At 33.3% G+C, this 15127-nt stretch overlaps 1 protein-coding gene across 3 annotated transcripts in view; it reads right to left on the minus strand.

Moving 5' to 3' along the window:
* Nucleotides 1–4447, minus strand: part of LOC147386846 (uncharacterized) — a 43419-nt gene extending 38972 nt beyond the window's left edge. For 2 of the 3 annotated variants that reach the window (XM_086423756.1, XM_086423755.1), the window contains exon 1: nucleotides 3908–4447. In XM_086423756.1, coding sequence (XP_086279882.1) covers nucleotides 3908–4150 — 243 coding nt within the window. In that variant the 5' untranslated portion in view covers nucleotides 4151–4447. The remainder of the gene's footprint in view (nucleotides 1–3907) is intronic. The other variant, XM_086423754.1, reaches the window with a different exon arrangement.
* Between the last annotated feature and the right edge of the window lie 10680 nt (nucleotides 4448–15127).

Below are 15127 nucleotides of genomic sequence, written 5' to 3' on the forward strand. Positions count from 1 at the left end.
ATTATATATTTATTTTTTCATTAAAAAGGTTACAATTTATAGAATATTGGCAACCCATAGAACCGAATCGAACCAAACTGACTTTATTTTGGTTTGGGTTGGTTTGGTTCCAATGAAATTTGGTTCAATTATGGTTCTTATTTAGTGGAACTAAATTATGTCGGTTCAGTTCCAATTTGAACTCAAACCGAACTAAGTTGCATCAATGCTATGGTGTATCTCATAACATATCTTGCAGAACTTAGATTTGCATCAATTAGGTTAAATCAGAATTAATTAGGGATACTATATTGGGTTGATTGATTATGTTTCCATATTCATGGATATTTTGAATCTATATAAACCCTATGAGATATGTAATCAACATCCAAAAATTCTCAATAAAATTAGAATTCTAAAGGTACCATAAATTAAGTTCAAAAATCCAACCTTGGTTACCAAATGGATTCTTACAAGTAATAGTTATGATGATAATTGTATGTTTATATTTTTACAGTCACTAATATTTTTTTATGACAATTGTACTATGCCAATACATGGCGTTCAAGCTAGATTGAATTTAGGGACCACTTATACTATCTTTAAGCACTTTAACAAACATAACACAACTTCGATCTTTATGACGACATTTCTTCTTCTTCTTTTTTCTTTTTTGATCAATCGACTATACAACATCTAGTACTATAAAATTTTTCATTATAAATTAAAATCCAGATCATTTATTGTAAGGAGACAAGTTGAATTGCTAACTCCCTTGGATTTACTAACTTTGTGCGTCCTCTCGAACTAATAACCTCATTTATTTTTCGTTATCATGACCGTATCGTTCATCAAATATGTATGTGGTGTTAAGGCATCTGAAGGTGTTGTGTTTGCAGAAGGATTAGGAAAATTTAGAATTTTGAATCATAAAATTAAATCTATTTCGATTATATACTTTATAAGAGTAAAATCTTTTTAGTTTTTAGGGAAAATTAATGTAATAAACATTAACTTTAATTAGTAGATTCATTGGTAGAGAAAATCATTTAGAGTGAAACTATATAGAAAAATCTTGGAGTGACCTCAAGGTTGACCTCTATTCACACTTTTTTGACATGAAGTTGTGTATGGAATTATAAATGCTTTTCATTGAGATGGAAGTGAAAAAGGATGTTGTGTGCTCACTTCCACGTCAACAAAGTGTGAATTAACAACTTATGCTCCAAAAAGTAATAATTACTATTTTTATTCAATAAAAACATGATAACATCATAACTAGATGCAATCCATTTTGACATTTCTAATATCATTAGAAAATTTGATCTAAATTATATGAAAATTTGGAATATTTATTCGTGATGGTTATAATGTTAAAAAAGAGTGATTTTTGTTGACAATGATCTGATATCATGTCAAGCATGACAACTCATATGCTGTTGGATCTTCCAACATACTTATGGGCTTCAAAAACAGGAGTACAAAATTTGATTTTATATAAAAAGGAAAGAAAGTGCTAGCCTATAAGGTGGCAAAGTCCACGAGTGATTATACCTCAAACAAGGGTTCAAAACCTTCGCCTCACTCTATAGAATGTATTTCATTGTTGTTGGTCCTAAAAGGTGTAAATGTGATGAACTAAAAATACAACAAAATTTCAAATTTATCATTCATTCATAATAGATTTCAATTTAATGACAAAAAGTCATATACGTCAGCACTTCTATGACTAATGTGAATCAAACTTCTTGTTTCAGACCTGAAATCTTCCAAAATATAGATTTCAGCCTAACCCACAGACTAAACCTTCACTAATATCTACTCTAATGAATTAAAAGCAAATAATGATCAATTGTGAAGCTTAGAATTGAAATCTGAAAAATCATATACTCAAATAAAGAAGAAAACACAACAAAACTAAAAAAAAAAAGAAGCAAAAACAGAACATAATTTTCTGTGTTATGTATGCGATTAAACAAACCCTAGAAAGATATCATAACAACAAGAACAAACCCCTCTACCCTCAAAACACAGCTAAATCAAACAAAATAAGAACCAAAAACCCTAAATTTTTGTCGATCAAGTAGATGAATTACCTCTACACGAGGTAAGATGAAAGAGAGATAGTTATTGAAATCAGGAAATTGACTATAGTGCTGAAGTTGCTGCCAAATCCGAGGTTTATCTGAATTGGGAGAAATCTGTTGTTCGGGAAGATGGTTTTAGGTTAGGGTTTTGGGGAAATAGGTTAGGATTTTGCTGCTATTGATCAAAGAGGTTGCTGATGCGGCGTGAAGACGAAGAGGAGCTGTTGCAGTGTGACGAGGAGGAGGAGCTGCTACAATGTGACAATGAAGATGAGAAGTTGTTGTTGCGGCATGACGACTAGGAAGAGGAGCTGATGTGGTTGATCGAAGATGTCAAAACCCTTAAGAAGATTTTTTGTTTTGGTTTTAGGAACAAGTCGTGGATAGTGGTTGGAATACAAACATTGGGCAAGGGTATTTTCGTCATATGAACCGCAGTGTTGATGAGATTTAGTGCTCCCCGCAAACACACTTTTGAGAAGTAGTTGCAACAGTACATCGTGGAAAAAAACTAAATCGACTCCAAATTGAGAAATACTTCTTCTTTCCGGGAGTCATTTTTCCAAACACTATTAAATGCTTCTGGCTCCTCGCAAACGTTAGTGAGTCGATTGAGTATGCCACTTGGGGGAGTCAGATTATCACAATTCTTGAGTATAAAGTAGATAGTCGTGATAAAATGACTCGCCAGGTGGCATACTCAATCGACTCACTAACGTGACAACTTTGGAATCGTAGATCTTTTTGCCTTAGGATACACGATTGCACTTCCCCATGAAAAAGTGTACCCCAAGGGAGTCGTGTATCCCTAGGTGGAAAGATATATGGTTTCCAAACTTGTCCACATTAGTGAGTTGATTAGTATGCCACTTGGCGATTCATTTTATCAGGACGGTAAAGTAGTGTATAGTAAGGGGAAGAACCTTCAGTTTACAACCCTAATTATCGGGAGTGAAAGTCGATTACCCATATAACAGCTTTTCGCAAACAATGGGAGGTTTACAAATTTATTGACGTTAGAGAGAATTGTGACTTGATTACAGCATTTGCAAGTGCGTTTGCAGCAGAATTTCCCTCTCTAAATGTATGCCGAACCTTCCATGTGAGACCTTTCAAAACCTTTTTCCAATTCGGAAGATCCAAGGCTCTAAATGCCAAGGGAGTTTAAAGTGGCCTTTGAGGCCATTTACTATTAGCAGTGAGTCAAGTTCTAGAAAATTCATATCTATATCTATAAATCGATATGATTTGTTTCGAATAAATGGACAAGTGAGATGTTGCATCTGAACTAGATCAAGTCTTTGAGTTAATATAGGAAGATCTAAGAAGGGTAGATCGAGGAGAAGAAGGTAATGGTCTCGTCTGCCCCCCTCAATAAGTAGAAAATCCAATAGGCATCAAGAAGATTATCGTTTTGCCAACCATAATCTAGTTAAGTGATCATGTTTTTTTTTTGGTGTGTATTTTGGAACTGTTTTAATCCCTTGTGGGAGCAATGCACAGTTTAAGAAGCTTATTTATTTTTAAATTAATTGTTCTATTATCTTAGGGGAAAAAAAAAAAAAACATGCATCACCACCACCACCCAATCAAGTAGATGTTTAATGTTTACCAATCAAAAGGATTTGCAACCTAATGAGGTAAATCCGCTGCATGCAATGAATATTAAAGGATTGAAGAAATCCATCATCTGATCATGATTAGTCCATATAACATGCACCATTGGACAATTGATCATCTCCATCACACAAAATAAATGAAAAAATCTTTCCGAAAAGAGAAACCTTTGATCCGATCAAGATTTCCTTAAGAACCCAAACCAGAAAACACGATTTAATTACCTGAGAAGGACGATAGTACATGTTTGAGGTTGGCATCACTGTTGGTGTGGGCATCTGATTGGTTGTTGGAACTTGTTCGGGTGGATTATAAGGTAAGCCGAGTTTTAGAGTACAATCAACCTCATCATCATCTGGATTCTCTCCTGGAAATCTCTTTAGCTGCTGATGATCGTTGGATGATTTCATCCCCTCGTTTGATCGAGTAGTATGGACGGTGATCTGATTCTTTCCTACGAAGTCCATGTCTTTGGGGAGTACAGGATCATAAGAACGTCTTTTAGAAGAGAAGGTAATATAGCTCAATTCTGTGGCCAAGCATAGAAGATATAAACAAGAAGAAGATTACTATGAAGGATGAACGTATGTAACGCCATTTAATCGATTAGAACGGCAGAAGTAACTGTTACTCTGACACACAAGTTCCATTGGAAAAAAAAATGGGGTAGAGAGAGAGAGAGAGAGAGAGGTTGGTGAAGAAAGTAATCCAAACCCTAATGAGAAACTACAGGGACACAACCATGCAGAGGTCCCCTGTGTTTGAAAAATATATGGAGGGGTCGCTTGGGAGTATCCCAAGTTGAAGGTGAGAGAGGTTGGTGAGTGACATACGACCAATAGAGTCATGCCACGTGTTGCATTGGAGCGGGTGATCCAACGGTGCTGTAATAAATGGCCCCACTCAATTCATCTCCCTCGATAATTTGTTTCTTTCTTCCCAATTTCAAAATATATATATTTGATTGCCATTGTGTTATTCAGTTTTAAGTTTAAAAAAAAAAAAAAAAACAAAATTTTTTTTTTTTTTTTTTTTTCATCGGTTGTGTCGCCAGAGTTTGTTATGATCAGAAGGCGTTTCTGTTCTTACTCCACACGTTCTTCTTGTGCTCTGTACCAATGTTCCCACTTAAATACTATATTTTCGATAATACCCTTAGATTTTATTTTATTGGCTGATCACCCAATAATTTCATAACTTTAAAACGAGTCCAAGTACAGTACGAACTGTGCGAAGTCTCGCATGCTGCCACGTCAGCTGTATTAATTAATGTCTCCACCCTGTGCTTTAGACGTACCGTCCACAATTTAAAGAATTTCTTAGACACCCCCACAAATACAGAATGACATTTATACCCTTATTTTCACCCAATAACTACTACAATACTATTTTATTTTTTTTATTTTTGTTCTTCAAAATTAATCATTTTCAATTATAATATTCTATCTACTTTAATCTTCAAATCTCAAGATTAGATGTGAATTTTAGAGAAATCACTACGAAAACGATGTATTTTTAAGGTGGAAGATTCACAGTGTTTCTTGCAATCCGTTGTTAATTATAGACAAACAACGACTTTTAAAGTTAAACCATTGGTAATTCTTCCGCCAATATTTTTTTAAAATTTATTAATTATTGAAATGTACTAATGGTGGTTTGTAAATGTTGGTAATACCATAAAAATAACAGCGTTTTTAAACACCGTCGTTAATTTCCTCGGTTAATTTTTAAATACATAAAAAAGAGTTAACGACAGTTTAATTGTGCCGATAATACCCATGAAACAATGGCATTTTATGTTAAACCGTCGGTGATCCCTCCGTCAATAATTTTTAAATTTATTAATTATTAAAATGAAACTAACAACGGTTTGTAAATGCTGGTAATATCATAAAAATAAAAGCGTTTTTTAAACATTGTCGTTAATTTCCTTGATTGATTTTTGAATACATAAATGTGATTTAACAGCAGTTTGGTGTGCAGATAGTACCCATGAAACAATGACATTTTATATTAAATCGTCGGTAATTCCTTCGTCAATAATTTTTAAATTTATTAATTATTAAAATATAACTAACAACAATTTGTAAATGTTGGTAATATCGTAAAAATAACAGCATTTTTTAAACACTATCGTTAATTTCCTCGATTAATTTTTGAATAAATAAAAAATCCGTCATTTTTTAAATTAATTAAATTTACAAAATATCCTTAACAATGTTTTTTAAATGTCTGTAATACTCTATTTAATGGCATTAATTAAGGATTCGTCGTTAATACGATTAATTTGACGTTTGGTTAAGCGGCAAAATTTTTCCTCTCATTATTTCCCTCTCTCTCACGCACTCTTTCTTATTTCCAAACCTCTTTAATGATTCACCCCTCCATCTTTCCCTTTCTTTGATTCCAAACCTCTTTAAAGATTCGCCCCTACATCTCTCCCTTTCTTTGATTCCAACCTTTCTGGAGATTCACCCCTCCATCTCTCCCTTTGTTTGAGCGTCTCTATTGCGTTTTCTCTTCTTCGACTCGAAGCAAAGGAGAAAGGGCAGCTCTACAATTTTTTCTCATTTTTCCTTAAGGAAAAGGTGAGAGTTTTCAAATCACCTTCTTCCTATTCTTGTTCACAATCCACCCATTTCTCCCCCATACTTCACTCGTAAGGATGAGCAGTACCAGCTCAATACATGTTGAGGCCTAATGATAGAAATCCTTTATAGAAATTATATAGTTTGTTTTTGTTTCTTTACTAAATTTTCAAATCATGAATTGGTTTTGATATGTTCATGATTTCAATAATAACATTTGATTCGAGTGTGTCTGTTTTGCAACTATAATGTCAGTTTGGATATGTAATAAGATCTATCCAATGACGAGGTCAACAAATTTACCAAATTTGGAATGGGTATAACTAAAAAAGATGATTTCAATTGTTTTAGTAACACACCCAAGTCTATAAAGCTGATTTTCCTCAAGCTAAGCTATCAGATCAAACTTTACACTTCTATTCTTCCAAAACCTATGTCAATATAAAAGCAAACATAAATACAGGTGAACTTCATCGGAGTTTTTAGTTCTAATGGTTATTGTGAGGGAAAATAGTGTGAACCATATGCTTCCTATGATACCCAGAAACTTCAGAATTTCTTAGCATACTCATGTTGAACAATACATATACTCACTACGTCATATTGCGTTTTTTGCGACTCCACAATTGCGCTAAAAATGACTATTAAAGGCTATCGTTAATTGCGACAGTTTTTAGTAGTTGTTTGATCGTTATTTTTACTCTCATACATATTATTAGTTATATCAAATCAAATCTCTCTCCCTCTCTTGCATAGCTCGACTTGTATCTCTATCTCTGGCACTATCTCTATCTCGCTCTCATTCTCTCGTACAGTCTCTCGAATTTTCTCGATCACACTTGATCTCTTTGTATTTGTATCTATCTCTTGCATGCACTATCTCTCCGCAACTTCCAAGATCTAAGGTTTTCCTTAAAGATCGCCACTCTAGGTACGCTTCTCCTCAAAGATCTGCTAGAGGTTTATACATTTTTTCTATTTGCCACTTAGTTTTTCTTTGAAATTCTTCTCTGTAATCATAGGTTTTTCCACAATTTATGGGCAAATTGATTGTCTTCGCCTTTTTCTCCTAATCTTCGAATTGAAGTAAGGGTTTAATCTTTTTAAGATTTATTTATTTTCCTAATATCTTGAGACACAGACCCAAAAGGCCTCGTAAGTTCATAAAATTGTTCGAAGAGAGATCTACCATTCTCTTTACCATCTTTGAGAGAGAGAGCACAACCTAATTGAAATCGCCTCGACCCCTCTTCACTAAATAGTGGATAGGGGTCCGATTTGTAAATGGGGGACTTTTGAGAAATGAGAGTCGCCACCTAGTTTAGGTCCATGAATCATAAATAACTCCAAACGGATATGGATTGGTCCACGGATTAAAGATATGGGTAAGGGGTCAGATTACGGATTTCGGAAGGTGTTAGGCACCAAACCCGTCCTATCAAAATGATCGGTCTCTACTACTATCCAAAATCATCCTATGGTCAACATACAGAGACTACAGTCAAGGTCACAGTCCAATCATCATCATCAATTTATGTGGGATTTGCCAAAAAAATCCTATGGCTAAAATCCTTCAATTATTACATGATTGTTCCTTGAATTTTGAAAAAATGAACTTTGAAAAAGCCTTGTGTGACATCTCACATTCTAGAATTCACATGGCAACATTTTCAAATTATCCAAAATAGAAAACTCCTGCAACATTCTTCAAGTAGGAAAGATCATAAATACCAAAACTGCTAAGTAGGAACTCTTGAAGTTTCTAAATTAGGAATGTGAATTTTCCTAATCTAGAATTTGGAAAATATACAATGAGTTACCAAAATTTAAGTTTAAAAATCGAATCCTCCCAAAATAGAAAGTCTCCATAAAGGTCGAATTTTTGAATTAGCAATTTCAGAATCTATGAGCATGAACTTTGCAAATGGAAAAATACAAAATCTTCCGAATTGGACAATTGCGAAAACATGAGATTTCCAAAATAGAAACTTGTAAATGTATGTTTTTCCCAAAATAGAAAATCATGCAATTCTCAGATTAGAACATTCAAAATATCGATTTTTTAACATAAAATCATGAGTAGGAGTTTTCGAATTAGACAACTGTGAATTTATGATGAATCATCAAATTGGAAATTAACAAAATAATAATGAAGAATTCCACATTCAACCAATTCTCAAAATAATCAAACAGGCATACATTCATAATTTTCGATCTTTCCAAAACATCTATTATTCGATGACATGCATGCTCATCAAGCTAAAAAAATATCATCACAAACTCATTGTAAAAGTATAGGATCATCATGCTTCAATACAATGATCATGTCATCACAAGTTCATAAAAAATGCATAAAAGTAAAAATAAAATAAAGACGAAAACAAAACACTTCTTTCCTAATCCTATCAGTATGCAAAAAAAAAAACACAAAAAATATATATTAACAAAATATCCTCCTAATCCTACTAACATGCAAAGAATACAAATAAAAATAAAACATAAAAAAATAAAAATGAACAACAAAAAGGAAGCATAAAACCTAAACATTCTCCTCTTCCTATCAAATATGAAAATAAATAAATAAATATAAAGAAACCCCTAACCCTATTAACATGCAAAAATGAATAAAGCCTAAAAAAAAACCTAAAAAATATATATGTATTGTATTCATCAATATGCCAAGAAAAATAAAAAAATCCTAGACAAGTATGTATAAAAAAAAAATCCTAGACAAGAGACGAGGACAGAGAAAGCTGGAAGTAATGTGAGAGAGATGAGTGTTGATCCTCTCCAAAACGTGGCTGGGTTGCAGAGACGCGGACTGAGAATGAAGAAGAAGGCGTTGGTGATGGTGATGGCAACAAGAGGGATGAAAAGGGGCTGGAAAAACGTTGGACAGCAAGGAACAGAGAGAGATGATGGTTGCGGCGTGCTAGAACGTAAGATTAGAGATGATAAGAGGACTTCTATGGAGGGCTGTTGCAGTGAGTTAACAAAAAGATGTGAGATGTTATAGGGGCTGTGCTGAATGTGAGAGAGAGGAGTCTGGGTTGCAGGTTTATGGAGATAATGGAGAGGGCAGCAAGAGGTCGTGTGAGTGTGGTGAGAGAGATGATAGGGACTGTGCTGCTGTCCTCTCTAAAACGTGGCTGGGTTGTAGAGATGTGGGCAGAAAATAATGTGAGAGAGATGAGTGAACTAGTTGCTGTCCTCTCTAAAACATGGCTAGGTTGCAGAGACGTGGGCTGAGAATGAAGAAGAAGGTGTTGGAGATGATGAAGGTGAACAGGGAGAGAGACGTGTGTGAGCTAGCCCAAGGACATTCCAGCCTCAATGACATTGAGAGAGATTGAGTAGGAAGGGAGTTGCAGGTTCTGCCCAAGAATATTGATAGAGAGAGAGCCGAGAGCCCTCAGCCAAAACGGAGAGAAGAGGAAGATAACAGCCCTATTTTTTTTTAAGAGAGAAGACGTCTTCTCTTTAATAGAAACGAAGTTTCTATTTTCGTTTTTTCTCTTTCTAATTCTTTTGCTTTTCTTTTTTATTTTTTTTACACGTTTTCTACCCTTTTTTTTTATTCCCTTTTAGGAGAATGGTGGTGGGGCGATCCCACGCTACTCGTACTTTGTTTGTCGAGTTATGGTTGGCCGATTGATTGGTTAATTATTTTATTTCAAGTTTTTGTTGATTAATTAAAATTTTATTTATTTATTTTAATTTTGAGTTTTATTAGTTGATAAATTTTGAATTTTTGGGTTTAGTTAAAAATTTTAATTTGGTTTTTAATTGACCGTTTGATTTCGATTTTATTTGGTTGCTCGATTGAATTTGACTTCGAATTTTAAATTTGTTGATTAGATTTTGGTAGAATTTCAATTTAACTTTAATGGTTGATTAATTGATTTTTTTTATTTATTTTGGTTGATCAATTTAAATTTTTTTATAGGGTTTAATGCGTTTTAATTTGATCAGTTGAATGATTTTTAATTTGTTTTTGATTAATTCGATTGCTTGATTTTAATTATTAGATTGTTTGGGTTTTGAATTAGATTTTAATTTTTTAATTATGAATTAAATTTTAAGTTTTAATTGCTTAATTTTGAAATAGGTTTTAATTGTTTAATTTTGAATTAAATTTTAAGTTTTAATTGTTTAATTTTAAATTTGAATTTTATTTTTTAGTTTAAATCGGATTTTTAATTAGGTTTGATTTTTGTTACATTTTCCTAAGGATCGGAATCTATAAGTTGAATTTGAAAGTTGAGGGGCATTTCGGTCATTTTTATGATTTTTCTTAAATTTCTCTATTTTCGTCAGTTTGGGTCCCGTTAGACTCGAAATCATGTTCTGAGTGCAGTGGAGGCACTTTCAAGGTCTGAAATTTATGAAGGGTATTTTCGTCATTTTGTCAAATTTTGCAGATTTTTACGAATTTTAGCGTGAAGTTTCTTTCAGTCCTGACGTGATTATTTCTATTTTTAAAGTCGTATTTTCCTAGCGTGGCGAGGTCTCTAGGTTATTGAACTGTGTAGCGAATCTAAGCATACGTGCTTGCTAAATCAAGTATAAGGTGTAGCGATCCTAAGCGTGTGTAAATTTCTATGTCGAGTCATAACGAGTAGGGGAGATGAAAAGATTGGAAACAGAAGAAAACATGGATAATACTCATAAGCCTTCGAGTTCTTTATGATCATCATTAGGAATTCTCGGTAATTAGATGACGAATTGTCGAATTAGGCAGATGCAAAAATGGGGTATCTACACTAATACCATGGATGGATTCAGGAGAAATCGCAAATCTTTGATCTCGTTAGTAGTCATTGTCTGTTGTAAATGTTGTTGTTTTCTCAGATATGATAGATCTAGTTCTAGTAGTTATAGTTTTGAGTATCAATTTCACCATCTTTGATCTATTTATACTTCTTCCCTATGTTTTCATTGATGATAAATGTTCTTTTTAGGTTAGATGATAATGATAATAGATTTTTTTTATCTTTTATGAGTAGATTATAATAGGTTCTGACCATTTCTAAACTATCTTAATCTGTAGTTCTTAGGAGCTCTCTTGTTGTTGAACTAGACCAGAGATCCATTATGTGATAATTGGGATAAATTTTAGTCATGGGATTTGGTTGGAAAATCCAACATGAATTGATAATGATGATTGGATTGTGACTTTGACCGTAATATTTATATGTTGACAATAGGATGATTTTGGATCGTAGCAGAGACCGATCATTTTGATCGGGCGGGTTCGGTGCCTAACACATTTTGAAACCCGTAATCTGACCTCTTATCCATATCCTTGATCCGTGGACCTATCCATATCTGTTTGGAGTTATTTATGGTTCTTAGACCTAAACTAGGTGGCGATTCCCATTTTCAAAAGTCTCCCATTTAATAAATCGGACCTCTATGCACTATTTAGTGAAAAAGGGTCGAGGCAATTTCAGACACTTGAAGGATATTGTCATGCCAATTGGATATCAAATTCTAAAGAATCAAAATCCACAAGTGGATATACATTCGGGTTTGGAAGTGCAGTTGTTTCTTGGAAATCTTCTAAGCAGACTTGTATAGCCTGATCTTCCATGGAATCGAAATTTATAACTTTAGATAAAATAGGAAAAGAAACTGAGTGGTTTCGACATTTTTTAAAGGATATTCCATTATAGCTAAAACTCATGCCCACCATCTGTGTATATTGTGATAATCAAGCAGTGATTGAAAGGATACAAGATAATATCTATAATGATATGTCTCGACATATTCATTGTAGACACAATATTATTAAGGAATTGCTCTCAAATGGAGTTATTTCTATTGATTATATAAAATCTAAGGACAAACACAGAGATTTACTTACCAATGGTTTAACAAAAGAGCAAGTATACTGCACATCGAGGGGTATGGGATTAAAACCTACACAAAAGGGTCATCTCAATGACAACCCAACCTAGTTGATTAAAGATCTTAAGATCTAGGTTCAACGAGATGACTAGTTGTGGGTGACTCACTAGTAGCACTGAGGAGATAAACCCTCTGACCCACTCCTATGATGTAATAGTCACTATGTCATGATTCGCAAAATACCACAGAAAATTGTCAAACAAATGGTTGTTCCTCTTAGTCGTCTTTAGAGACATATTATCTCAGTCGTTCTAATAGAAAAAACCCCTTTTCTTAAGGTTTTGTTGTCGTCTTTTTCATTGGGCTTCATTTAGGGTAAAATACCACGATTTGAACTCGAGAAGAAGACCAAAATAATATCGATTTGCTTTGCTTCGAGTGAGATCTGAACTTTTCTTGGCTTAGAATGAAGATGACGACATTGATATTGGACAAGATCTGAACTTGAGAAAAAGATACCATGATTTGGATTTGGTTTGCTTCGTTAAGGTGAGATATGAACATTCCTTCATGAAGATTAATTTGTTGAAGATGAAGATGACGTCATTGATGATGGACAAGATCTGAACTTGAGAAGAAAATTACCATGATTTTGATTTGGGAGTTTTAAGGGTTTATTCGATCTCCTCTTCTCTAATCATTTTAACTTATGTTCAATCTTTCAGATTTGAAGCGAGTTTCTATTAGGTTTGTGATCGAATCTTCAAGTATGTTAAAGCTTTTGATCGAATCTCAAATTTTCCTAATTTATTTTAGGGTATCGTAAGTTTTCTTCATGGTTAAGACAGGTTTTAGGGTTTTGTTTGATCCCCTCTTAGTAATCATTTTGAATTACCTTCTATCTTAGAGGAAACCCACATGTGATCGTATTTAAGTAATTAAGTTTTGATCTCTCTTGGATTTGATGCTAGTTTTTGATAGGCTTTTGATCGAATCTTCATGTATGTTAAGGATTTTGATTGAAATTCAAAATTTCTTCAATTATTTTAAGGTTTCACATTCTAATTTTGAAGCTATTTGGTAACATGATTGGTGGTTCTATTATTTCAGTGATTGAAGGAAAATAATTGTTACTATCCTCCACATCTGATATTGTGCCAATTACCATATATCTTTAATTTTTTTTTATTATTATTGAATATATCTTTAGTTTTATGTTAGGGATTTTATTTGGCTGATTAAAACTATGTGATCTATATAGTTCTTTCCTTGCTCACCGAATTCTTTCACGGATACTTCATCTTATAGCTCTTTGAAGAGGGATATCTTTTTTGAGCAATTGTTTTAACTTCCATGAAATACCAAGGATCAAAGTTCTCTGTAGAAGTTCTTGGCTATGAGCTAGCATGGGTATTGATTCCATGGGCCTATGTTCAAAATTTGTCCTCACTGAAGTATTTGATCTCATTAGATGATTATACATTGTGGGAACACCCGAATGTTATCTTAAGCAAAGCCGCATTAAGTCTTTAAAGCGTTCTTTTTGTTATATTTTCAGGTTAAACCACATGTGTCCTTACCTATTGGTTCTATCTGGACTGGAACGCTTTTTTGGGTTTTGATTTTTGTAGGTTTCAAACAGGTTTGTTAAAATTGTCAAAAAAAAGATTTTGTGGTCAGATTGAAATACATCGAATTAATAGCTATCAATATTAACTAGTATCTTTGTCTCTTTACTAAAGTTGCACTCCATATGCTCTGTCTTGGTTTTAACATTTTTCTTCCTTTTTTTTCGATTGGTTCATGGCCAACTTATTTTCAAACCTTTGAAATCCAAGGTATCCTAACATAGTTTTAGTTTGGCATTTCCCTTTATTTAGTCTCACTAACCAACACCATTTCATCTACAAATATCAAATGCCAAGGAAACTCTTGACCATGAGCAGTTAATGTGTCAATTTCGTTATATTTGCAAGTTAAGAATTGAATTATTTTTCCAACAGCAGGAATCCATGAATGCATAATTCTATCCAAAGATAGAAGAGCAACAAAGTTGTAGCTACTTTGGCTTAGATTGGTAAACCGGATAAAGAAGGATCATACATGGAAACCTTGACTTATTGGGTTATACAATATGACTTCTATAAAGAAAAATCTCATTTCTATAGTTCAAGGGTACATTCTTAGAAGGGTTTCTTCACAAACATATAAATAGGGATTATTGATCATAAAGATTGAAATTATCATAACAGTGAAACATGCTTATGTGAAATTGTGTATCATTTTTGGCAAATATCACCCAATTGGTTTCTCTTGACGTCTTACAAATCAAGTGATGTCCAATGCAAGTTTCCGATGTTGTGTATGTTGGTTACTTTTTTTATTACTCAATTCTTTAAACTGTTTACGCAAGTTTAAGCAAATAAGTTACTGGGGATCAGGTGTTAGTAGCTCATAGTTTATCGAGACATTTTGATATTTGTGTCGTCTAAATTCTAAATTTGCGTTTATCAGCTATTTTGTATAGGTGTTATCTTCCCCATCTGAAATGTCTAAACTACTTTACTAGGGATCAGGTTTTAATAGCTCATAATATATCAAGGCATTGTTTTTAGGTCATTATATAATTTAAAATTTACTTATATAAACTATTTGTCATTATATAATTTCAAGTTTACTTTTATCTACTATTTTGGTATTAATAGTGTTCTAGATCTTGCCCATCAGCAGACAGTGCAATATCTGAAGCAGAGAATGATGTGATTCTTGATTTAACTATTTTGGGATACCTTTTATTGTTATCAGTGATTTTTAATTTCAACTGTTTGCTCCATTGAGCTGTTCACTTATCTTTCTTTATTTTTATCTCTGTTACCTGCAAAGCCTAATTGATATTGCATTTTTATCTCAGGCTTGTAGTTTCAATTATTCCTTTTGTTATGTATAGTTGAATGTGCATGTTGGGTAAAATCTTCAATATGTGCATTGTTCATGATGTTCTATTGC

The sequence above is a fragment of the Akebia trifoliata genome, chromosome 14 (genome assembly GCF_017979445.1).
Source record: "Akebia trifoliata isolate Shusen 1 chromosome 14, ASM1797944v1, whole genome shotgun sequence".
Classification (NCBI taxonomy): domain Eukaryota; kingdom Viridiplantae; phylum Streptophyta; class Magnoliopsida; order Ranunculales; family Lardizabalaceae; genus Akebia; species Akebia trifoliata.